Raw genomic sequence first — 26874 nt, 5'->3', positions numbered from 1 at the left:
TTTTGCTTAAATTTTAAGTATTTTTGTTGAAAATGTGTGTTTTTCATGTGTCGTCGTTCTGTGTGTTTTCAGTTATTTTTTCGTTTTTTTCTGACTTTGTGTGTTTTTGTTGAGATTTTGTGTTTTTTTCGTATTATTTTCATGTATTTCTTGTTTTCCTTGTGTGTTATTAGTCATTAATAACCTGGAAAAAGCAGGGTTTAGGGTTTGCCCAGGTAATTAATACTTTTTTGTTTCATTTTTGACTTGATAAATATTCATAAGATTCTTGGCTGATGAACTACTCCCCCAGTCTGAGTCATCTAACAGTTAAATAAATGTGCAACACGATAGCATACGGTAAAAGAATAAAGCCTAGCTGCGTTGGACTGTGTTATTCACACCTCTCTGCCTAACAATGTGATCTAATCTCCTCCTGAAAACAATTGCAGAGCTGCTAAACACTTCCACCTCTGAACTGACCGTCTTATCATTAAATGCAAGAGAAATATCAGGGATAAGACTGTAATAACGCAGCACAAGTGCATTATGGTCTTGTCCGGTGGAGATGATTACACTAAAAGATGTGCTTCTCATGCATGGTGACTTTGTACAGTTACCCATTATGTGAGCCATATCTTGAGGGTGATAAGGTCCTGAATTAGCATTAATGTGAGCGCTAATGTGTCCAAAGGAACTGAATCAAGAGCAGCCTAATGATGTGTGAACTGCAGCACAGTGATTTGATGGGAGTGTGTGTTAGTGTGTGAGTACCTGTGTAAAGGCGGGACGCTGTCGATGGTCTTCAGGCTTCCACGTGTGGACACCACATTGAAGCTGTCAGTGCAGTCACAGGATACATGGAGGTAGTACTTAGGGTGGCGGTTTTCCACCACCACAATGAGGCCCGCCCAGCCGTGGGTCAGGTAGTAGCACGTCATGCCCTCGCGGCCCTGAGCACACACCCAAACAGAAAGGCTGTTAAACCTACAGATGGGACTTTATCCAAAAGTAATTCACTATTTTATCAGGTTTTCAGTCTTTTCTAAACAAACATTTACTAAACTGAGGTTCAGGGACACTTAGAGGTCAGAAAAACTAACCTTACATCATAGTTATGGTGTGAAAAACCACTGATTTCAATGATAACAGATTAGTATTTAATAACAGACAGATTTATCAATCAATAAATCTTCATTTATTTATATTGCACCTTTCTTACAATTGAAATGTAGATCAAAGTACGTAATTTGCTTATGTGATTAACAAAAGTTAAAAATGATAAAAAGGTTAAGAGACTGATGCACACAGAAGTTTAAAAAAAAAATGATAAAATAAAAGTCAACAAAGCAGAAAAAGGAACCTAAAAGGGAATATAAAACATTAAAATTAGAATAATTAAAAATAAAAACTCAAATTGATAAAAATCATAAAGCACTACATAAAAGCCAGACTGAATAAATAGACTTTTAGCTAAATCTTTAAAACAAATCAGTAAGAAAAATGTGTAAAAAAAAAAAAAAAAAAGAGTTCAAATAGTAATAACTTTGATAAATCAAATCAAACTTTATTTATATAGCAAATGTCATGCACGAAGCTACACAATGTGCTTCACAGTCAAAAACAAGTCATTTCAACGATGACTGGAAAATTAAAAATACAATATAAAAAATCAGAATAAAAGCTCAACATATACATAAAAATTATCCACATAAAGTAGATCACACAACACATGCACACAAACACACACACACACACTGAAAGCAGCCATCAACATCCAACCGTAAAATGTTCCAAAAAGTAAAGTTTTTAGTTTGCTTTTAAAAGTGTTTAAAGTAGGAGCTCCTCTCAGATCTACAGGGTGTTCCATTTACAGCCTCTCCTGACTTGGAACGTATACGTGGAACTGGCCACTCCCTGTAGACCTGAGAGTTCTATCTGGTATTATATATAACTTATTAGTATGTCTCTCATGTATGGAGGAGCAACGCCATTCAGTGCCTTGTAAACAAGTATTAAAATCTTAAAATCAATCCTACTTTTGTACTGGAAACCAGTGGAGGGATCTGAGGACACGAGTGTTCTAGTCAGGACTCCAGCAGCAGCATTCTGAATGTTAATAAACTATTACAGTAGTCCAGTCAGATGTTGACAGAATGTCTCTAATTTTTTATTTGTTCTTCAGATGATAAAATGCTTCAAAGGAAGCATCAAAGCGATCAGCAGACGCCTCTGATGAAGACTGGCAGTTGTCAGGAGATCAAAGTGGATTTCCTGAGGAATAGTTCTCTGAATAAACGAAACTTTTGATAAAAAAAAACCAAAACCCTTTAAAAGTCCTGACTAGAGTAGTCGCACACTGACAACTATAACCCATAAATTAGAAGGTTTATTCATGTGCCTGGGGAAAAATGGTCTTTTATACATATTAAAATTAATTAGAGGTGGGACTTGATATAAAAAAATATCAAATTAATAAGAGATTTTGTATAATTAGGATTGCATTGTTCACAAAGCACAAACTTAACTGAGTTATATTTATACTTTTCTGGATTTTTTTGGGTAAACTTTCTGAAACAAATGTGTTTTTGTGTATTAAAATATAATTTAACAAAAAGGAATTAGTCCAGAACATTCCAGAGAAGCGGAAACTGAACAGTGTAAAATAGTTGGTATGAAATAAACAGCAACTGATGAATTTAGTTTCTACAGTTGATAAGTTGGGTCAGATGATGCCACATGTAGCAGCGCAGCGCTTCCAGCCCCGCCCACTACAATCATGTATCCACTGACTGACGTTGGCTCTGAACCCTGTCATCCTGTCCAGTGTGGACTGGAGACGCAGCAGACGTCGTAAAGCGGTCCAGGTTTGTCTCACCTCGTGTCTTTCGCCTTTGTTCTCCGTCAGCAGAATGATGGCGTCGGCCAGCGTGGTGGCGGTGGCCTCCACCTGCTCCACCATCACTTGTCTGGAGCTGTAGATGGCCAGGATGTACCCTGGGAAGTCCTGGCTGGGGCGCCGTACGGCTCCGCTGGTGGGACTGGAGACTGGGACAAGACAGGAGATTACTTTAGTGATAAATTACTCAATTACATTTTTCATTTGGAATCACATTTCCAATTAACCATGTTCAACACCTACTGGGAGTGGGCGGGCCTCCAGTGCCGTTCACATTCATCTGCCAATGGTTGAAGGCGCAGCACACCACAGCGTACTCTCCCGGCTCCAGCATCACATCACAGCCCACAAACTTCTTCACCGCTCGCTTGCTGTGAGCCAGCAGACGGCCCAGGGTCAGCTTGTTGCCGCTGCCGAAGGAGGCGCGGAACACCATGATGCAGAGGTCCAGCAGGTGGCTGTCGGCCGTGTCCGAGCGCCTGAACAGAGGGCGGGGCGTGTTTATTTAAACAGAAAGGGAGAGGATGAAAATAAACATGGTTATTACCGGCTTCCCTCCTGGAAAAGAGCAAACTCCAGTGCCGTCCTCTCCAGTACCGTGAGGGCTGTGACCGTCACTGGGCCACTGGCTTTACTGGGGAAGCAGCCCTGGAGCCTCACCTCCTGCCAGTCTGAGTGGATCTTACAGATGTCGACCGAGTCAAAGTATCTGAAAAGATTAAAAAAAGTAATAAGTTTTCATTAAAAAAAAGTACACATGGGAGGTACAGGTAGAAATGATTATAAAAGAAAGAGAGGAAAAGAAACAAAGGGGATAAAAAAAAAAGGAACAACTCGGTTCCGTTGCTATAGAAGTTAATATATCTTTGTCATTCAAACTTTAACTTTACAATACAAAAAAGAATGAAATTTCGTTACATTGGCTCATATTACAGGATAAAAAAAACCAGCAGCGAGTATTTACTTAAGTAGTAGTATTTAAAAAATAAATAAGTTGCAGAAAAGCCATGTGTAAGATTCTTATACAGATAAATATATATAACTAGTCATCATGATATAAACCTGTGAATCACATGTGAATCCTGGTTTGTTTGTTTTTTTTTACTTAAAAGAGAAAATCTGAGGAAGAATGTCATATTTTATTTAGTGATGATGTTGGTAAAAAGAAAAAAGGACTCCACCATTATGTACCTGTTGTATGAAGATTGTATATTGAGATGTTTCAATAAAAATAAACAAATAAAAAGGTAAAACTGACAGAGAATAAATGATTCATTGTGTAAATTACCAACAAACTTAGTTGTAAATATCTCAGTGCCTCCAAATACAATGAAACTTTATAATATTTGCAGGGCTCATTATTTTCCAATGCTTTTATCACATGACGGCAGTCATTTTTTAACGCAAATAGTGGTTATTTTTCAATTTCTCACAAACAATCCCCTCAAAATTACACAAAAACCAAGTAATTGAAATTCAGAATCCTGCAGGAAATGTAATCTGTCTGCTTTAGATACTGTATTTATCATTCACATATTGAAGTGTACACTATGAATCAATAATTAAAATGCTTTTCATCCCATGCTCCGTATTTGGACCCTGAACGAAAATTAGTTTGACACCCCCGGTGTAGAGAAATTGGGTTAATAGTCATGCCCCTATAGGTTTACGCTACGTTTTTATTATTTTGTGCCATCTATTAAAGTTTGTCTTGATTTGTTTCTTTGATTTTGTTTCCTCCTTTAGTCAGCCAACTCATGCGATGCTTTCATATCTGTTGTAATATCAGCAGCTGATCTCTGTCTATGAACAGCAGCGATGATGTTTGCATCCTTTAGCAGTGCTGTGGCCTCCGTCGGTGCTGCTATAAAAACTACTATTTAACACGCCAACACTGCAGAACCCCCGAGAGATGCTCTCCTTCTCCTTTTTTATATGTTTTTCATGATTTGATCAAGGTCTAACCTCACTCTGACAACCGTCTTATGCCTGCCTTTCCACTTTCCACAGCAATAGAGAATAAAAAGAGAGTAAGCAAAGGGAGTTTACATTCAGGTGAATACCTAAATACCCTGAAAAAACTAGAAAGTGCCAAACAGACAGATGGGATTCATATTCAAGAGCATTTTTGAGCATTGAGGCACTTTTAGAAGGACAGGAATACTGGATTTATGGTTTTATTTTGACATGAATTACAGATTGACATGCATTGCATAAGATACTAATGTTGCCAAAATAATTGTATTCCATTTTTCCAAAACCTTTATGATTTTAAACACACACTTTTAATTAATTTTTTTACTATTTATCTGGAAACAGCAAAGTTGATTTATTGACTTTTGATGAGGGGCAACACCCAATGAATCACTCTGCTTTTTATGAGGTAACTGTGCACTGAGCGTCACTAAATGATATTATGAAACAAAAAGCTTGCAAAGGGGCGGAGCATTTACAGTAAATTTCAACAGAAACTAAAGCTGAGGAGTTTGGGGAATAATAAAAAAAACATTACATTTTAATGGAAATTATTTATTTGGAATTAACCAGAAAATTGGGAGTAATCTTAAATACCAACCAACCAAATTTATTTTTTCAGAAATACAATAATACATTTTGAAAACAAACAAATAATATTTTTACTAATCTATGTATGTTCCTGTGCAACATAAATTCCACGACATGCCTGTCAAAAGAAAAGGTTTTTTCAAAGTAAAAGACAAGTCCAACATGAGAGACATTTATTTATTTTTGACCAGCTGTCTGCGACCCCCTTTTGGGTCCCGTCCCACCAGTTGAGAAATACTGCTTTAGATGATGCTAAGGTTAGGGGCCAAAATTCATTTTTGTAAATTACTTGTTTTTTTTTTCCAGTAAATTCCTCTTTATTATTTTGCATGAGTCCATTTTTCTTTTTTTTTTTTTTTTTTACATATAAATAATAATATAATAATGATATTACAAATATTTGGATATGATAAAACCAACACAAATACTCCCAAGTTTTGGTAAATTCCAATAAATAATTTCCACAAAAAGTTTATATTGTTTAATATTCCCAAAACTCCTGATCTTAAGTTTCTGTTAAATTGACTGGATTTTTTTGTTATTCCTTAGTGAGTGCTATTTCTTTACTATTAATATTTGGATATGACCAATAACATTACTCCCAATTTCCAGTTAATTACAATAAATAATTACCATTAAAAAATATACACAGTATATATTTGTTAATATTCCCAAAATTCTCTAGCGTAAGTTCCCATGGGATTTTTCCAGCCATTTGCAACCGTAGTGGTATATTATATGTAACTGATTAATATGATCAAATGATCTAGTTAGTAATTCTGAGAGAACTCCATCACAAAAGAAAAAAGAAAAGATGTCAGAAAGTCGGGCGTCAGATGAGATGACGATACATTTCCTGCCAATTATTGCCCCAGCGATGCCGAGTCCTTTTTCACAGCAGCAAAGGGTAAAAAAATGAAAAGAAAAAAGTAGCATACTCAATGTTCTGTATGAGTAAATGACAGGATTACATTATTATGATTAAAACACAATGACAGAGGAAGTCTAAATCCTGATGAGCACAACTAGTCCACAGTTCCACAGTAACAGCACGCCGTTTAATCTAGTGCATGATGAGCTTATCAGTGAAACAAAAACACGACCACGTGGCAGTGAGTGTCAACACCAGATGGTTCGTCAAATCCTTGGGATAAAATAACAAAACTAAAAACAAAAGCATGGAATCCATCAGTTTGAGTAGATTTAGTGCCACACACCACATAAATAAATCCTGACAGGAGAGCATTAGCTTTACATATTTATTTAATTAAAAACTGAAATGAGAGAATGTCAAACAAATGTTAGGTTTAAAAAAAATAAAATAAAAATAAAACAAAAGATGACTGCAAAGCACAAAACATGGCTTTTGGTCTATTTATGGTACATATGTCATTAATTATGCTTATACAAATCTAAAGGAAGCTGAATAGAAGATATATTTGAAAATGTAGTTTGGTTTATTGCTGCTGTTATCCAGATAAAGGTGTAAATTACAAGATTTGTGCACAGAATGTTGTGACTACTAGGGGCCACTAGGGGGCAGAAAGGTTTAGTGGGAATAAATGAATCTAAAGAGATTTTTAACCTCACGTTGATTGAATAACAAATATTTTTCACTGCTTCATTTGTTAGAGTTAGTGGTTAAAATATACACCAAATATGCTGATTCAAATCATAGAACTACAGTTACAAACAACCCAGAGGTGAACGTAACGTTCTCACATTACTGTAAGTCAGTTATTTTATGGGTACTGTACTTTTACTTATTAAAGAATATTTATAAATCAGTAATTATACTTGTAATTAAGTACGTTTTTAAAAGAAGTAAAGTAATTAGTTACATTTCTACACTCAACTGTAACTTAGTAAATTATTATTTTTTGTTGTAAAATAATTAACAGACATTGTGAAACTATAAAGAAATGAAATGACCAGAGCATCTGTAGAATATTCTACAAGCACTATGTAATGCACATGTGTCAAACTTAAGGCCCGGGGGCCAAATCCGGCCCTTTAGAGCACCTAGTTAATAATTTAAAATGAGATTAAAAAAAAAGCATGTATAATTGTGTTAATTACAAAATAATTCAGTTGTGGATATCTCAGCTCCTCCAAATACACATGAATATACATTTACAATTTTCCCCATGCTTATATTACATAATGATGGCCATTGTTTTTTAATCCCTTTTTTAAATCTTGCAAATTTTCTCCAATTATTCTTATAAATTACAATAAATAACAATTGTTCCTAATATCAAGGAAATTTAATTGCATTTAAGTTTAAGATCACATAATGCTTGGTCTCATATACTTTATGTTTTAATTTAATACCTGGACGTGCAAACTAGGACACAATGTTAAAATTGCTCTGTTTTCCTGCCTAAAATCTTTGGCCCACTTGTGATCAAACTGGTCTGTATTTTATATTTATATTTATATTAGTGAACTAAAATAAGTTTGACACCCCTGGTGTAATAAATAATAATATAATAATAATAAATGTACATTTTGACAAACAATTAATTTTATACAGATGCTTTTGTTCCAATTGTGCAAAATTTCGCCTCTTCCTTTTTAAGTTTATACATGAGTTGTTTACTGTATGTAAGGGAAAATAAATGTGGGGGGTGAAAGTAACTTGTAACTTTTACTTTGAGTATTATTTAACTTGAACTTGAGTATTTTATGTATGACTTACTTGTACTACAGTACAGTTTTAATCAAGTAACAGTACTTCTACTTAAGTAGGATATATCAGTACTTTTTGACTGACAGACAGACACAGACACAGACACACACACACACACAGTATAGTTACGTCATTACTTGATAAAGTCAGTGTACTCCATCCAGAAGACGCCCTCGCTGCTACCGTGAGCCATCAGCTCGTGTCGTAGGTGCTGGGGCCACTCGCTCCAATCGTCCGACCAGCTGCCGTTCCACGAGAAGCGACCCCACGGGTTGCGAAGCCGCAGCAACCTGAGGCAGAAACGCCGTTCATACGGACGTAGACGTTGACGCAGCATCTTATAAAAGTGACAGCAGCTTTCACTCAATGCCGTGACTTAATCTCCGCAGACACACATTACTACACTCTTTTTTATGAATGACTGCCGGCGCTTTAACAACTCATTTACTTTTACTGCTTTCACCAAAATCTTGGGAGTCGTAATGGAAAGCCGCATTGACTTCCTGCCTTTAGAAAAGAGTGGAAGTATATCACCACCTTTTATCACCTCAATCTCCATCATCCCAAAAACACTCATTCCCACACTTATTACTGTAAGGAAGAACTTTAAAGTGACAGTGTGTGAGACGGATTAGATAAAGAAGACTTTAGCAGGTACCTACAGCTGAAGGATTATTGTAATAAAGAAATACCAAGTCGTGAAATTTAAGGAAATATCGACACGTTACTGGAATATCAAGAGACTGTGGTGCTTTATCAGTAATATATATTGGAGACGAAATGTGAGAAATAATTTAACAAAGAAATTAAAACAGAAGAATGGCTAAACGTGTGTGAAACCTAACATACTGTACATACAATATCTCATTCTAGATCATTTTATATCATCTAAGATCAACTCTGAACAAACACATTTTATACAAGTGTCAAAAAATCCAAACTTATTGGAATGAGATTCATCTTAAAATCATGGAAATATATTTCATATACAGGATAACTGAGTAATGCTATTGTGTTGCTAATGGGGATAGCAATTCGACCAAGATGCTATTAGTAAGTAAGAAATCAATAACTATAAATTAGTACAATGCTGAACCACCATTTGTATTACAATAATTGGGAATTGTAGTGACATATTGACCAGCATGAGTCTGTTTAAACAAAGCACGCATAGAAATAATTGAAAGATATAAAAATAAATACATACTTCTAGCAGGAAAATGGAAAATTCAGGGAATAAAACTAAAACCAAAAATACACAATTTAAATGTTTTATCTTTGTTAACTGACTTTGTATTGACTGATGTTCCAACTCTAATGTCAACACTTGCATTTTGACTCAATTACCTAAATTCTAAACTTATTCACTGCATAGTTTAATTGTTGTAATGTTTTTGGTTATTTTGATAGCAAACCATTTATGGACCAAAATTTCACTAAAATAATGCAAAACTCTTCATTGTGATAAAATAAGAGGTTCAGCAACACACCTAAACTTCACTGGGTTAAAATGAAGTTTGTGACAAACCTGTAACCCTGCACGTCTCGAACGTCCAAGATGGAGTAAGCATGGCGCGGCCGCAGACCCAAAGACTCGTAAACAACATCGTCCACTTTCATGTTTCCGCCTCCGCAGGAAGCACCCATCAAAAAGCTAAAAGAAGAAGACACACATGGACAAAGTTCACTTCATCTTCATTTTTAAAGTTACAAACAGGAAACGTAGAAACATTGGCTTCCCCAGTGTTACACTCAAGTAGTTTGTGAATGATGTCCCATGATGTTTCCTGCTTTGATCCATTAAACCAGGGGTGTCAAACTCATTTTAGTTCAGGGGCCAAATACAGACCAGTTTGATCACAAGTGGGCCACAGATTTTAGCAGGAAAAGGAGCAATTTTAACACCAATGTGTCCTAGTTTGAACTTTCAGGTATAAATTACCCTTAAAGTATATGAGACCAACACTATACTAGCATCAAGTGACCTTAAACTTAGATTCACTTACATTTTCTTGATATTACAAACAAGTGTTATTTAATTTAGTAGAAAACTTTGAGGAAATTTGCACGATTTTGAAAATTTCAATTTCAGATTTTTATATGACTGACGTGATATAAGCATGGGGAAAATTGTATCCATGTGTATTTGGAGGGGCTGATATTTCTATAGCTGAATTATTTTGTAATTTACACAATGATATATGTTTTTTCTGTCATTTTTATTTTGTCCTGCAGGCCGAAGTAGATGCTCAAAAGGGCCGGATTTGGCCCCCTGGCCTCGAGTTTGACACATTAAAATATTGTTTAGCTAAGAAATAGGGCATGTGGAGCTTGGTTTGGCCTTTGATTATCTTGTTTTATAATGTTCCCAAGTCAAAGTGCTGATTACGTGGCTCCTTTTAAGAGTCTGTAAATGAGCTTTTAGCACAATTTCAGCTTTGTAGCCATTTTCCATTCGTAGATTTGATTAGAAAAGAATAAAAAAAAAATTCAAAGGGTTTCTTCAAATAGGATTTTCATGTTTTTTGTTATTTATTCATCCATTTATTTGAATAGTCACCCTCCTCTTAGCAGCTTACCCCGCCTCTTTGGAACTGAGCATCTTGGCCCAGATCAGGTCAGTGTCGATGGGTTCTTCTCTGGGATTGGTGGAGCTGACTTGGAGCATGAGCGAGTCACATGGGGCTCCCGTTAGCGTAGCGAGGCCCTCGATGGCCCGCCCTGCCTGCAGGGCAAAATATGAACCATGGAGCTTGGCCAGGGCCTTCTCGATCAGCGCCACCCAGAGCTGCTTCCTCTGGGCCTGGAATGATGGGAAGAGTTTAAAAAAGACACTATTAAGTCATGAGCTAGAGAGTGACTCATGGGGCTACATGTTACATGATATTACTTCTGCTCCAGTTGGAGGTTCAAAGTGTTATCAGACCTGCTGGCTGTGAGTCATTTGTTTAAAAGGTTTTAACGGTTTGATCAACGTGGCAAGAGGGTTGGCCGTGGCATGCATGCTCCCAATTTTCCGTGACATTCGTCATTCGCTTGAGTTGAAAATATTGAACTCCAGCATTTGTTTCGTGTGATGCGCAGGTACGAAAAAGAGTTCTTGTTGTCAATGATGTCAGGCCATCAACATGAACACCGGTCTTTTCACCCATTTCACCATGGAGGAGAAAATAATTGTGGCGGTGTGTGACCACTCAGAGCTCTACGACACAAAAAGTTTTGTTACCTGGACCGGACCAGGAGGACTTTGGCGCAGCTCCTGAAGAAAACCTGGTGAATCAGGGAACGCCGGCGTTGAGCGTTTTGACCGCACTTCGGCTTCCACAGAAGGTAAAAAGCATCAATTTTACTGGGGTCCTCCAAAGTTAATAGTGAAAATAAAGGTTTGGTTGGTTGGCGGCGCTTTTATATTCGCTTCAGACGCAAATATAAAGCAAATATCTGGAAAACACGCGAAGCACACATCACAAAAATCTAGCGTGAACGCAGCATAACAGTCCAGCAGAAGTTAGTGTTCACTGTATATCTGCCAGTGCTTGGTAAACTGATATAGAGTGTAATGCAGAGGTTTCTTTCCCTGAAGCTTCTGTATTTTCTTATGTTTGAGTGTTTTATCACAGCCATGGCTGTGTCCTCTACCTCCAGGATTTTCATTCCATAAAAACCAAAAACAGGGAATAGTTTCAAGTTGTTTGCAGAGAAACTTCCTAGTTTGTGCAGCGTCAATGTGTAAAATGGACTGAAAATGTGAAGTTAGGACGTAAATTTAAACAACACTGTACATTGCATGTTAGATCCCATTTAAAGTGAAATAAAAAGTCCACTAGATCAACGTTTGCTTCCTCAACCAATCAGAATCAGTAAAAATCCATGTTCAAACTTGAGTTCCTTTGGTGTCGAAGCAATAAAATCCTTTATGAAAGATATTGCAAAAAGCTGTAAGTGATTTATTTTGTGGCTGTGAGTTATACCTGAGAAAAGAGGAGGTAGCCGTAGTCGTCGCAGGGCAGCATGTCGTCCACGAGCACCGTCGTCCACGTTCCGTCTTTACACAGGCGGACCTGGTAGGCGCCCTCTTGGCAAATGGTCCTGGTAATCATCACCCTCTCCACCAGCTCCGGTCGCTCCGCTAACACCGCTAACGCACTCAGGAACCTGCCGAGAGGCTAGAGTCAGTGAACTGAAAAATTATGATTGGGGATGTACGATGAAAAAGAGAGAGAGAGAGGATGAAACAAAGAAAAATATGTTTTTGTAAGTGAAACAAACCGATGGCTGAATGCACACAGCCTTTGGTCATTCCTAAAGGACTTTAACATGCAAAATCTGAGGAATAATAGGAAATATTGACAGCCAATAGGGCGATTGTACCGCTAATATCAGTCTGCCCCAGGGCAGCTGTGGCTACAATAGTAGCTTACCACCACTAAGTGTGGAGTGAAACAATAATATCATGTAAAGCGCTTTTAGTGACCAAAAAAAGGCGCTATATAAATCCAATGCATTATTATTGTTGTAATAATGACTTAATACAAATACTTTATACTAAAAAAAAGATTAAAATCTCTATTTTTAAATAAAATTCTATAGTAACCGAAAACTCACAAAAATAGGGTAAGTTAATGGAAAAATGTGAATTAAACAAATAATTAAAGTGATTACCTAATTTTGGAAAAAACATCAAATCCAAAACATGAATTAATTTTTTTTTTTTTTTGTTGAGAAAAACAAAATCAAATTTGTGATTAAAATTAATCATTTATTCATTCATTTGAAAACTGTGTTTCATCAAAGCTATTTTCCATCATCTGTGCTAGGAGACGAGTGAAGCGGATTAGCTCCGAAATATCAATAGAAATCAAATTAGCCGTGTAATAGCATCACTTTGATGTCAGCAGCTGAACTCTAGAACTAAGGTGACAAGCAGCGCTTTCCTTTGGTCGTCATTGGCCGATTGCTAGCTGGGTCATTGCTAGCTAGACACATCTGTGTAAATGTGAAAGAGGGAGAAAGAAGTAAAAAGCCTGTCTTGGCCCCATGGGATGGTTTTTTTTGATTAGCCGTGCATTCTTTAGGAAGTAAAGTTATATGAGGACAACTTAAAGACTTAAAGTGCTATTTTGGAGTGGAAATGATGAATACCGATGCACAGTTTAATTAAAGGACACTAAAACAAAAGCAGGGGAACATTCTACTTTTCTATAGCACCTGCTTGCTTTTATTTTTCACCTTCATTTCCACTCTTCACACTTCCACCTGTGTGCTGATGTATCCTTTATGTATTTCTCTGACCTTTCACAGAGACTGCACAGAGCTTTTAAATGTTTTTCACTGCACCAGTCTTTGTTTTTCTGTTCTGGATAAAGACATTAATCACAAAATCCTTCAAAGTCTTATGGACTTATTGTGCACCTGCTACTCATCTGGTTCAAGCAAACTCCACAGATTCTTTTAAATGTTGGGGGTTTTTTTGGTTGGTTTTGGGGACCTCACCAGCAGTTTCCAAGGAGTCCTTGTAAGATGTCAGATGGCCGCGGTGTGCGAAAGACGGACCACTTGACGCCTCGATCCTTGAAGTTGCTGCAGTTGATCTCATGTGGGCGGAGCCACTTTTTGATTCGTTGCTGGACGCTGTCACACTCGGGGAACCCAACAGAGCGGGGACCCGGGGGGAAGCTGTCATCTACAAAGTTCACAGAGTTCTAGAAGACAATGGGAGAGGTTGCACGTCAAGGTGGAAAAGTAACAAAAGCAACGATTTTCAAACGTAGCCACTTAGACATCTGATAATAAATGACGCCTGATGCACAGATTGTAAAATAGGGCTATTAAATAAATAATGTGAGTTTTATGATTTAAAATGAGTGATTTCCAACTAGGAGTATGAGTTTTTTAAGAGCCACAGTGCTGAGGGTATGTCAAACATTCATTCCCAAGTGATTTTAGGGGCCAGTTTAAAGTAAAATATACACCTTATGGATGTTCGATATTAGCTTTTCTCCAATATCAGATGTGTCGCTATTGTCAAACACCAAATTTCCGATATGAACTCATATTTACAGTACATAGAGCCCCTCCTTCACGCCCTAATTTTATGTCATATTATATATGTATCAATGAAAATAACAGATGATGGCTACTTTTAATGTTGTGCTCCACTGGATGTATTCCACAAATAAACATCATTTATGAAAAATAAGAATACTTTTGTAATTTTAGGAATAGAAAATGGCTATATTTGTTTTTAATAAAGCCATTTCGAACCACAACACATATCAGTGCTTCAATATTGGTAGAAAAAGCGAGACCGATGTCGACCGAATATTACATTTTAACCTAATACTGGTTGATAATATCGCCCACCACCAATTTCAATGACACGTAAAGAGGCAATTTATTGAAAAAAAACAAAAAAACAAAACCACATACTGTACATAATGACTTCTCTGACAGGCTGACATGCTAAATAATAAAGAACAGCTAATAAACACATTGGGATACTCATGTTAGGATGATCGATGTTCACCAAATTACAAACTACCTGCAGAAAAAAGAGAATCTAATCCCAATCAATAAAGATTTCTTGCCACTAGTATGAATAATGACCGTCTTACACTATACTGTACATTAGGGCATATGGACCAAAACTCCTATCTCCATATTTTTTTCTCAAATTGGCGAGATATGATATGAATCTCGATTTTTTTTCAATTCAAATAAAGTCTGACCAGAAAAACTTTTCTAGGTCAAATTTGCTGAAGCGAAATGACACACAGCCATATTTATTAACAGACAGCGTTTTTGGCTTTGTCTCCTCTAAAGGACAGCAAGTGTGAGTGAGTTCTGTAGTTATTCTTGTTTAGATGAACGTCTAGTCTAAATGTGTCTGGTCTAACTTTTCATGCTGTTCTGAGAAGCAGAGAAAGCAGCGACTCCTAAAACAAGTATTTTGATACAAAATAAGTTATAAAAATATATACTGTATATATCGATATAGGCAATATTGTCATTTTCTATATCACCAAAATAGAAAACTCGATATATCTTGAATCTTGATATATTGCCCAGCCCTACTATACATCATTACAAAAGAGGATTAGGGCCACATGTGAATTTTTTTTTGGAGTTCTGAATTTAAAGTCAGAATTCTGAGAATGCAGTCAAAATTCTGAGTTTTAAAGTCAGAATTCTGACTTTAAAACTCAGAACTCTGAGTTTAAAACTCAGGATGTAGAGATTTAAGTCAGAATTCTGAGAAATAAGTCAAAATTCTGAGATTTACAGTCAGAATTCTGACTTTAAAGTCAGAGCTCCAATTTTTTTTTTTTCAAGTGGCCCTAATTCTCTTCCGTACATGGTACATTGGACCTGTACTACTAAAATAAAATGAAAGATCATGACTTCTAATCTGGCACAGTATTACTAACTCCCCAGTAAAAAGCTGAGAGGGCGAGCAGGCAAACATCAAACCTTAGTATCTGGTTTGATTTGCAGCGTCAGAGAAACTCTCAGACACACAGAGAGAGAATGATGTAAGTGTCCCAGGGGGTAATTCTCAGCGGAGGTTATTGATTTGTTACAAATCTCCTCAAACTTCAATGTTTTCCTTCTACCCTGACCAACAGAGTTCTCCATGAGCTTAAACCAGTCTGGAGTTGACTGGGTTCAGGAGGTCAACTCTTTGCTATCTATATTTATAAGAGCTAAAAAGAATTTGTGCATTTTTGACATCAGGAAAGAGCAAAGGATCAGATCTAGATGTTAAAATATGAATTTATTCAACTATGGAGCGTACATTAACCAAAGGAAAAAGAGGAGAGCATGGCTGATCAGTGACCGGGAGTTAAACAGTCGGCCTCATTATAAGATAATTGCTCCCAATAGAAGTGAACTCTGATTTAGAGGTACAGCACTTCTTATCATAAAGAGCTTCATAAGATAATGATCCATTTTAATGCCTTGTAAATTATTAATTATTATTCACAACAGTTTTAGTCAGATGTCACATGCTAACAATAGTTTTTTCTTAGCATAAATTTATGGTCTATATATATATATATATATATATATATATTTTTTTTTTTTTTTTTAAAGCTCAGATGGTGAAATTAAACAGCACTTCATGTTTAAAGTTAGAAAAACATATTTCCAGCTAATTTGTTTCTCAAAAATAGAATCTGTCTGATTCTAAATATGTCTGATATTAGTTTGTTCAGACACAAGTTATTACTTTCCCGTCTCAAAGAAAGGTTTGATTGATGAGGGATCAGTGGTAGCAGGGTTGGGGTCAAATAAACTGTAAGTGTGCAAGTGATAATTAATTAATTAAATCTGTTGATGTTATAATCGTAATTAAATTGTAATTGAGTTTAGGTAGTTGATTTTGTAATTGTAATTGCCATGAAAATTCTATAAAAATTGTCAATTATAATTTCATGCAAAACTGGAGAACCATGTTACAGTTCTATGAACAGTTCTACTACACATATGTAATTAACAATTATTAAAATATGTTTCATAGCAAGCTTTCCCACAATTTACCATTAAAAAAAAAAAAACTGAAATCGAGGGGCATACTGACACAAAAAAAGGCTCAGACGCCCACACCAAAAATATTAAAACCTATATTATCATTGATTAGGAAGTCTAACGAGGTTAACCAATAGATAGGAAATAAATTAGATGATAAATATTTGTTTTTAGTGTATTTTACAGCTGATTTGGCACACGTTAGCATTAGAGATGCTAACAGAAAGCTAACACAAGAGGAAGGTTAACTTTTATTAGGTTATTTATTTCAGGCTCAGTAATTGTGATTAACTGTTATTGAACTTTAGTAATTGAGGACCTAATTGTAATGGACTTTCTGAGGATACAAAAATAATTGTAATTTAATTTTAACTGGAAAAAATGCTGGTCACTGTAATCTTAATTTAATTGTAATTGAATATGGATAATTGAAAACATGACTGAAAAATATAGTTGACCCCAACCCTGGTGTTAGGGTTCTATATCAGCAATATTGATTGCAGGTATGAATTTATAGAACAAATGCAATCACATAACTTTCACATATACTGTAGTAATACGTCAAACAGAATATTCACTGATGAAAAGGAGCCACTTTAAATCACTGCTGTATTTTCACATCAAATCAGAGAAACTGTTTATTAAAGTGGAAACCAAAGCAGTGTCTTAAAATCCAACCGAGACGGATCAGATTTTATTTTATGTGTGGGCCACGAAAGCCTCGTACAGCAACACTAAAAAAACAGCAGATTTAGTGCTGAGTCAGGATAACAACGCCCCCGTCCAATCACGTTGCAGAGTTCACAGAACTGGCAGTCATACCGAGTCATTTTGGAGCTTGTAGTTTAGAAAACATGACTTTATTGATCCTATAATAATGAAAAAAGCAGGTGATGATCGTTGAGGTCCTACAATGAAAACGACTTGGTATGCAAAACTAAATACAACGCAATGAGATGCAAATCTAAATCCTAAATAGATTCAATGCAGTGTTAATTTTGACTGATTTAGTTTTACTCAGTACCTTTTATTAAAATGCAACTGACTCATCAGGACTATTTCAGTCATAGTCTAGTTTTAATCTACTAACAACCTGATATGGAATGGTATTAATGTTTGTAAATACACTAGGGATGCAATGGTACAGTTTTCCCACGCTTCGGTATGCATCACGGGTTTTGGGCCACGGTAACGGTAAGGTTACGGCAATCACAATATTAAGGGAAAAAAAATCGCAATTAGATTATTTTACAAAATCGTTCAGCGCTAACATATATATACACACACACAACATAAACTCATACATGCATATACGCAGACAAACAAATATACACACATGTACATAAACATACATATTTACATGCACACTAGCGATGCGGAGTGGTGCGGGTGAAGAAATTATCAATTAATCTCGGTTCGGGCCGAGTAATTTTTTGAACTGAAAGTATAGGTATCTGCTATTTTACGACTGTCCGCGAATGCATCGCAGCTGTGATCACAGCTTACATCGTGCAGCATTAACTTTTTTCTTTACGCAAACTGAACTCTACATGAGACGTAAAGTGTGACGCCATCGGGGCGGGTTCTGAAAATAGAGGCAGCAGCTCGGGGTGGGCGGTGTGGGTAAGATTTTGCCGTACATGAGGGGCCCCGCGGGTTGGAAATATCCTGGCCCGCGCATCACTAATGCACGCTCCGATATCGGTATCATATCGGGAATGAAAAAGTTATTAGTTACATTTCTACGCTCAACTGAGTAAATTATTATTGTTTTAAAATGATCAATGGACATTGTGAAACTACAAAAAAATTAAATGACCAGACAACAATTAAATGCATTACATCACAGCCGACCAATCAGATTAAACGTAACGCACGACACCAAAACAGCATTGAATTCTGGGTTTTTTCTCAGTTTTAGAGTTCATAAATGTATCTATACTTAGAGCCTGATTTATTTCTTTTAATTTGGAATTTAATTCATTGATGTTATTTTATTTTGAAAAATAATTGTACACTTCGACAAACCTTTTATTTTTTACAGATGCCTTTGTGGAAAATTAAGTTCCAACTGTGGTAGATCTGGTTTCTTCATTTTTCAATTTGTACATGAGATGTTTACTGTACGCAAGGAAACCGTACCAAGATTTATTACCAAAAATAAACACGTAGGGTGACAGTAACTAGTAACTTTTACTTTGAGCTACATTTTATTTGTAGTTCAGTATTTTTTAAGTATAATATATCAGTACTCTTTACACTGCTGTCGTTTTCATCCACATGTATTTTTCAAAATTATTGTCATCTAAAAAATTTAGTCAATGAAAACTACGACAAAAAATTTTTAGTCAACAAAATCAATCCTGATTCAATGTCTGTGGCAAAAAGAGCAGCTGTCAGGAAATAAAGAAACAACATTGGGAAAGATATAAAACAAACCCAATAATCAAAGTCAATCTACTGCCATGTTTTTGTTTCCTTTAAGCGAATAAATGGGAAGGGGAATAGAGAAACCTGCTCAAAGTGGGCTGGTATCACAGTTCACGACTCACCCTAATGGATGTTAGTAGAGAGTTTATTTGCTTGCCACAGCAAGTAAGTGAACATACTCTGGGACACTGGAATCAAGGGCACAAAACTCACGCTCTCAAAACCAATCAGTGAGAGTCAAAAAAGCTGAAAAAGGCGACACAAACAAGCTGCACTCAGCTGAAAAAGAAGAAAATCTTTCCTTCGCCATAATCCCAGCTCCATATTGGGGCTTTTTTCCCCCCCAAGATTCAAGATACATTATTTTCTATTTTGGCGATGTAGAAAATTACAATATCGCCTATATCGATATATACTGTATTTTCTTTAAATAACTTATTTTCTATGGAAATACTCACTTTAGGAGTTGCTGCTTTCTCTACATCTCAGAACAGAATGACAAGCCACATTACAAAACTCACTCACACGTGCTGTCCCTTAGAGGAGAAAAAGCACATATTGTGCAGCTGTTGGGTAATAAATGTCCCAGTCCCAGTGCGTATTTTTGACGTTCTTTTGTGTATTTTTCTGGTAATCTTGGATGTCTTTCTGACATTTTTTGTGTGTATTTTTTTATATGTATGTTGTTGTTTTGTTTATTTTTTCTCCTTTTGTATCTTTTGTTGTCCTTTTTTTTAATTCTTTTTTTCTATTTCTGCTGTCCCATTGTGCATTTTTTTCTCTTTGTGTCCTTTTGTACATTTTTGTTGTTTTTTTTTGCGTATTCTGTTTGTTAGTAACTTTTTGTAGGTTTTCTTTGTGTATTTTTGTTGTCCCATTGTGCATCTTTTTCTCCTTGTGTGTAATTTGTTGTCCTATTAAGTATTTGTGTTGTTCTTTTGTGTATTTCTCCGTTAATTTTGTGTTTTTTGTAATAATTTTGTGTATTTTTTGCTGTCATTTCTTGCATTTAGCTTGGGGGCCGTAGCTGCCCATGTTTGTGATAAATAAGTGTTTTTTTTTTCATTCTTAAAACACTGTTATGTTATTTTAGCCTGTGTTGTTCTGGTAAAATTTTATTTGAATTAAAACTATCAAGATTTATATCGTATATCGTCCTTTTGAGAAAAAAATATTGAGATATGAGTTTTGATTTTTATCGCCCAGCCCTAGCCTGAACTAATATTATAATAACTTCTTCATTGATTAAAGTGGAACCAAAAAAAAAAGCCAAAACAAAATAAAATCCTGTCAACAGACAGTGTTTTTTTGCCCGATGCTGTTTCGGAGTAAAATCAAAAGCTTTTTATCAGTATTAAATGCTCATGTACACCACAGATGTTTCAGTGCTTGCCAAGTATTCTGACTGAGATGGATTAGAAAGCCCTAACAGCTAACAGCTAACACTTACCAATTTGCCTCCCTTCATCTCTTTGAACCCTAACGCTAACATACAGCAGCTGATACTGTTAGCCATTACCGTACATACACTATAGGAAAGCACATTATTTCTGCTCCTGTTCTCTGTGCTGCTAAAAATAGGCGATCCCAATGTTCACCTCTGCAAACACACACACACTCACATTGACTGCTACACTGGAGAATTGAATGCAATCGTGTAGAGAGGTGGGTGGGATGCGGGTGAACGGCGGTAGTGGGTGGCTAGGGGACAGTATATTATGAGGTATGAGCAAAGAGGCAGAATTAATAAAACAACAACATGAGCATGTGGGGAGGGATGTGATAGATCAGTGGTGACCCCAAAGACATTTTTTTCTCTTACAATTAGTTTTTGATCATATATATATATATATATATATATATATATATATATACTGCATTTTAGTTGAACTACATTCAGATTTCACAAAGTAATAGTATAGAAATACAGTTGTTTAAGATTGTGTTTAAATAAACATTTTTATTTCATTAGAAATTTCAGGCATGGGGTTCCGACACTGAGTGTGTGTGTGTGTGTGTCTGTGTGTGTACTGTCGTGCCATTGCGTACCCCTAGGGATACACGTACCCCCATTTGAGAAACAGTGTGATAGATGATAGCTAGAGAAAGACGGATAGAAACATTTAAAAAGGTAGAAAAGTCAAATAGAGACCCGGACCAAATAAAAATGACAAACAGAAAAGTATCTTGAGTGGCATTTTGGAAAGGATGAGCCAAAGGTGAAGGGGAGAGATTTCCAATATCCTGGCAGCCTTCCTACTCAGCTGTCCTCCCACGCTTGCAGCAGTGAGCCCTGTGACTCCCAAAGAACTCATTATGAATGCATTGTAAACCCAACTACATCATGTGATTGTAGACATGGCCATCAGGCCTTGTGTGGGTGCACTACATGGAAACAAAAGACGGCGAATTCTAGATTTCACATGATGGAACAAATGAAATCTAATCACTTTAGTCTCATTAGCATTAGCGCTAGCAGCCTAAATGCTTTTTAGATAGATTCTTCTGACAGCGCCGCGTAGCATATTCATGACAACACCATCAAAGGCTCAGCAAAGAATAAAGGAAGACACGTAGAAGTGATGTGAAACACAGGTCGTCGTTTATGTATTACAGTGGAAAGCCGGCATTGACGTTGTGAACTACAAACTTGACTTCAAAGTCATAATCAAATGTTTTGCCTTTTGGACGACAAACTTTAGCGCAGGGTTACAAAAGAAACATTTCTTTGCTCCTTATTTGTTCTTTTAGTAAAATTTGCTTCAAAGTATAATGACAATCAAACAAATACAATAGTGACACAATTATCATAAGCTCTAAATTTTTTGTGATTATAACTGCAGACGTTTTGCAAAGTCCAATCACCAATGAAATGAAAGATGCACAACACGTATTCCCGTAACCACGGTGAAACTAAACGTTAAAGTATTTCCTCATCACAAAGAAAAAGACTGTCAACTTAATTTTTTTTTTTTTTAAATGTGAGATACACATTGTTGTTGGAAAGTTCTGCCAAACAAAAACAATAGCAAATGCTAAGTGAAAAGGACAGATTTGTAACAAAAAGAGGATTATATGAAGATATGTGTTGAGAAAAGCACACACACTAATTACCCAGTGCAATGATTGATTATTCTTCTGTACTATCATGTTCTATTAAAAAAAAAAAAAATCAGTCAAGTCAGCACACGAGTAAATATCATTTCACACAAATTACTTCACTTCTTTCCCAATTAGAACAAACTTTTGCCTTACCTCTCTGCAGAAGCTAACGATGTTCTCCAGGAGCTCCTTGGCTTCGCCCTCGTCATTCCGTCGACGCGCCTCTACATGCATGCTCTCCCTTCTCTTCAGAGGTTTAACCACTTTGCGCAGGGTGAGGTACTGCTGTGGTGTGTGGCATGCAGCGCAGTTCTTGACCTTGGTGTCATTGAGCAGCGTACAGGCTGGGCAGCTCCACTGTCCTAACTTCTCCTGAAGGATTGTGGAGGTTGTTGAGGAGGAAGTGACGGAGACAGAAGCAGATGAAGGAGGAGGACAGCCTCTGGCCTGTTTCCGTGTCTTGTGACCGGAGGAAGAGGAAGAAGAGGAGGAAGGCAAACAGGAGGAAGAGCCACAGTGTGTACAGCAGCGGGGCAAGGGCACTGGCTGTTCTTGAAATCCATGCAGTTTTGAAGAACCACATGCCGAGCACTTTGGTGCACCTGTAGGGTTGCGCAGAGTGCACTTAGAACAGGCCCACGTGCTGAAGTCTGGGCTTGAGGGACTGGCGGGGGTAAACCGTACCGTTTCACAGCCGACCATGTCTATGAGGTCTGCGCCGGCTCGAGTCGAGCGGCAGGACTCGCACTTAGAGGATCCTCCAGGGTTGGGCAAGGTGCAGCTGGGGCACTTCCAGGTAGAAGCTGTTGAAGAAGTAACAGGGGGATGCTGATGGTCCTCCTCCTCCAGAATGCTGAGGCGTTTGCAGGGGTATGAAGGTTCCTGTGGTTGAGCGTGCTTGGGCTTGGCTGGCCGCTGTGGGCCGGGCTGTGCCGGCACACTGGCCGTGGAGGGGGAAGTGGGACTGGGGCTGTTGTTGCCTGGGTTTGGTGGGCGGCCAGGAGGAGGCACCTCCCTTCTACTTCGGGGCACCGGGTTATTCTGGAGGGAGGAAAAGGGACTAAATGCGGAAGTGTGTGACTGTGGGAGGGGGGACTCTTGGGGATCACAGGGAGGAGCTGGGGGAGAGTCATCGGTCAGGTCGATGAGTATAGGTGTTGACCCAGCTGTGGGAATGGGGAACCCCAACACAGGGGTTTGCACTTCTGGAACAACCAGTGCTTCCGGAGGGATTTTAGGCAAAGACAGTTTTCTGGGTCCACCACAGGCTGAGCATGACAGGGCCACAGGGGTGTTGTGGAGCGTGCATCGCGGGCAAGCCCAGCCTGAGTGCTGAGCCTCCAAACCACAAACTTCTCCATTGCTCTCTGACCGCCGAAGTACCTCCTCCTTCGCCGGATGCAGTCCTTGGGGTTCAAGTAATATAGCAGGTGGAATGGTAGGTGTGGGGCTTTCTGTTGGGGCCGGTGGGAGGCCGTTTGCAGTGGCAGCTATAGTAGTGGCAGGGGTGGTGTGCGTAGCAGCAGACGGACCAAAGCCACAGACTGAGCAGGCTCCGGATCCCTGGGGGTTGTTTAGAGTGCAGCGGGGACAGGTCCAGCGATGCTCCTCTGTGCTGCTTAGTCGCAGGATCTGGTTAAGATCAGGTTTCTGACGTGGCGCCTCACAGATTGAGCAGCGCGGCGCTGCACCGGCGTTTAAGAAGGTGCAGCGTCCACATGACCATTCACTGCTTTGCACGGCTGCCGCCATTGAGCCCGGGGAGTGAGAATGGCTGGAAATAAAAAACAATGAGTCAGATAAATACAATTCTATCTGTGATAACTTTTGTTTTCAGGCAATGAGCAGAAGTAACAAACAGAGTTTCATCTAAAAACTTCATGCAATTCTTGATGATGACTTGAGCAGAACAAGAAAACAAGGACCTGATAAGCAAAACAGGGACAAGTACGAATATCCTGTAAGTTTATACTTTACGGTGCATGAATGTCTACAGGATGCAAAGAAGTTGTAAAAAAAATCTCAGACTGCAGGAGGTAGAGAGACAGCGAGAATTAGAAAAGAAAAATAGAGTGCGAGAGGAGAAGATTAGCCTGTGCTGGGGGGGAAAAGCAAATCTCCCTCCTGGGGCTACTGAGGGCAGTAAATCCATACACAATGGCCCCCTGATTAGTGGCAGAGAGACAGCACACAGCAAGGAGAGTGATGCTAGAAATCTTTTCCACTTCTTATTAGCACTTTTTCTGCCTGGCAGTGAATGTTAATACAGGAAAGATTGGAGAAAGTTCAGGCCATATCTATTCTAGGTCTAAATTATGTTCTCAATACATTACAAATGAGTAATTTGTGTACTACATATAATTTTAGCGTACTTCAATAAAAAGACAAAAAAGAAAGATAAGGCAATTTAAAGTCACCCAATGTCAACAAACAAGACTCAGAGGAAACAGCGTAAAAAAATGACAAAGATCAGTTTTGACTACTGTTGATTTAATTTACCGCAAACAAAAGACTAATATAGTCTGTATTAGTGACTATTTGCATCAATAAGAGTGCGTGCATTTAAATCAATCTAACTCTTTGATGGTGGTGTATGTTAATGCATTTCGAAACAAAAGCAGCTCGGATAGATAATTCCCACTGTGCAACTGGGATTTGGTGTAGGCCAGCCTCGAGGGGTCGTCCCTCCACAGTGGCCGTCTGGACTAGCCCATAAATGTCACTGTCACTCAGATTGATCATGTGTGAACACCAACACAGTGAGGGTGGTGCATATTTTGGGTCTGTAGATGGTAAAGTGTGAAGAGCTGAGATATTACTGTTTCTTTATTTATAGTGTTCCCAGACAAAGTAGCTTAGCCCACAAAATGAGCGTCCGGACGACTGCTCGCATGAACTAAAAATGAGGAACAAGGCTAACATTTTAGCTCATGAGAACTTATCATGAGTTGAAAATGCATAACACTATATATCCCGATACTAATCAATACAATATACAATGCGACATATCGCAATATCAGTGATTACAAATTTCAACTTTACAAGGACAAAATTATATGAAATAATTTTTTTTTTTTTTTACTTACCGTAAATGGTAACTAACTGTAATGCGAGTACCAATATAAAAAACAAGTGGTATTTTTATCAAACTGTCAACTTAAATTTAAAAAACATGACGGAATGTGCAGACAAAGAAAAAAATAACTAACTCAATAAATTAGATAAATAAATAAAAAAAAAGTTTAACTTTTGCTTCAACAAATTCTGATACGTTCTTAAATTCTTTAAAAAAGTAACAACATACATCTATAAAAGTGCCCAGTATGTTTTATGAAAACAAATACTTCCAAGCTAAAATGCATTGAGGAGTGAGGTAGTTTAACAAAAAGCCTTATGTTGCGTTCACAGACACCTAGTGGCCAGGAGTTTACGTGCTAAGCATATATTAGCCCGATTAAATATTTTTCTTCATTAAAAACATGATTAAAAAAATCGATTTGGAATTTTTTTCGATCAATACGATAATTGCGCAGTGGGAAATTGCAATATATTGCCAAATCAATTTATTCTTACACCCTTAATTTACAGTATTTGTGCGTCAGTTAGTTATAGGGTGACCGCTAATTGGACAGCCCAGTATCTGCCCTTTTTTTGGCCCAGTGTCCATCCTGGTTAACTATCTTTACTTCTCCATTCAATCCTTTCAAATCAAGTGAAACCTCAGACGCTAAAAAGAACCTCCTACCAACAGCCTTTTGCTCTCAGTATGGTGTCCTCTCCTCTCGACCACTGGAGAGGGGGAAATGACAGCACGAGGAAGCACCGCGTGTGCCTCCATTGTTGGGTTTGACCACTGGGCTACGTGCTTTTTTGGCTATTTCTATCTGAAATATAGCTGCTTGTTTTATTGTCGAGCTACATTTTAGAAGTAAATGTGTGTCGTCCTTTGCCCTAGAGTGACAAGAGAATTAGAGTCCCAGTGCTTTATGTCAGTAACCATTAGCACTACATTTATTCAGCTAAGCTGAAGTCAGCACTCCAACTTACACTAAGGCCACAAGAGGAAAACTTCAGATTCCAAAATATAAAAAATATAAACCACTATCCACATTAAGTGGATTCTTTTTTATTTAACCATCTTTCTCAGTGTGTAAGGGTACCTGTGCTCGTCAAAATGTGTTTAATCTATTACCAAAAACACAAATTTTTATACGTTAAAATAAAATCCATGGAAAGCTGCCATGATGTTTGACCAAATATAATGTAAAGTAAGTTATTGATTCAGGTGCAGTGCTATTGCATGATTTTTCAGATTTCCCTTTTTATTTACATTTTTGAAGTTCTCCACATTTTCTTTAATATGGTTTTATTTATTAGCACGGACAACATAAGTAAATGTGTTTGAGAAACTTTTGGCTTTTCTGGAGCTATTGAAATCTGATGGCGATGGCGCTACGTGAAACAAGTAGGAGTGAAAGAGGAATTAATGAGGACAAGTCTGGGAGGACTTTGATGCAATTTAGAGAATGAAACACGAGAACTACCCCTCAGCAGAGCCACCGGCACAGCTAATGCAACGTCATGATGCGGCGAGTCGGCAAACAGGTCTCAATGATGACCAGGTTTTTTCTGGCTGCTCAACAAGAACTTTTAAAAGAAGTGACCCGACTAAACCTCT

At 37.5% G+C, this 26874-nt stretch overlaps 1 protein-coding gene across 2 annotated transcripts in view; it reads right to left on the bottom strand.

The window, feature by feature from the left end:
* capn15 (calpain 15) overlaps positions 1 to 26874 on the bottom strand; it is a 45602-nt gene that overhangs the window by 2169 nt on the left and 16559 nt on the right. For both annotated transcript variants that reach the window (XM_028476154.1, XM_028476153.1), the window contains exons 2-11: positions 22350 to 23970; positions 13629 to 13837; positions 12107 to 12290; positions 10715 to 10938; positions 9664 to 9789; positions 8273 to 8425; positions 3426 to 3587; positions 3122 to 3357; positions 2858 to 3027; positions 754 to 932 (exon numbers count right to left, since the gene is read on the bottom strand). In XM_028476154.1, coding sequence (XP_028331955.1) covers positions 754 to 932; positions 2858 to 3027; positions 3122 to 3357; positions 3426 to 3587; positions 8273 to 8425; positions 9664 to 9789; positions 10715 to 10938; positions 12107 to 12290; positions 13629 to 13837; positions 22350 to 23948 — 3242 coding nt within the window. In that variant the 5' untranslated portion in view covers positions 23949 to 23970. The remainder of the gene's footprint in view (positions 1 to 753; positions 933 to 2857; positions 3028 to 3121; positions 3358 to 3425; positions 3588 to 8272; positions 8426 to 9663; positions 9790 to 10714; positions 10939 to 12106; positions 12291 to 13628; positions 13838 to 22349; positions 23971 to 26874) is intronic.

The sequence above is a fragment of the Gouania willdenowi genome, chromosome 19 (assembly GCF_900634775.1).
Source record: "Gouania willdenowi chromosome 19, fGouWil2.1, whole genome shotgun sequence".
NCBI classification, from domain to species: Eukaryota; Metazoa; Chordata; class Actinopteri; order Blenniiformes; family Gobiesocidae; genus Gouania; species Gouania willdenowi.
This window is presented reverse-complemented; position numbering and strand designations above follow the sequence as displayed.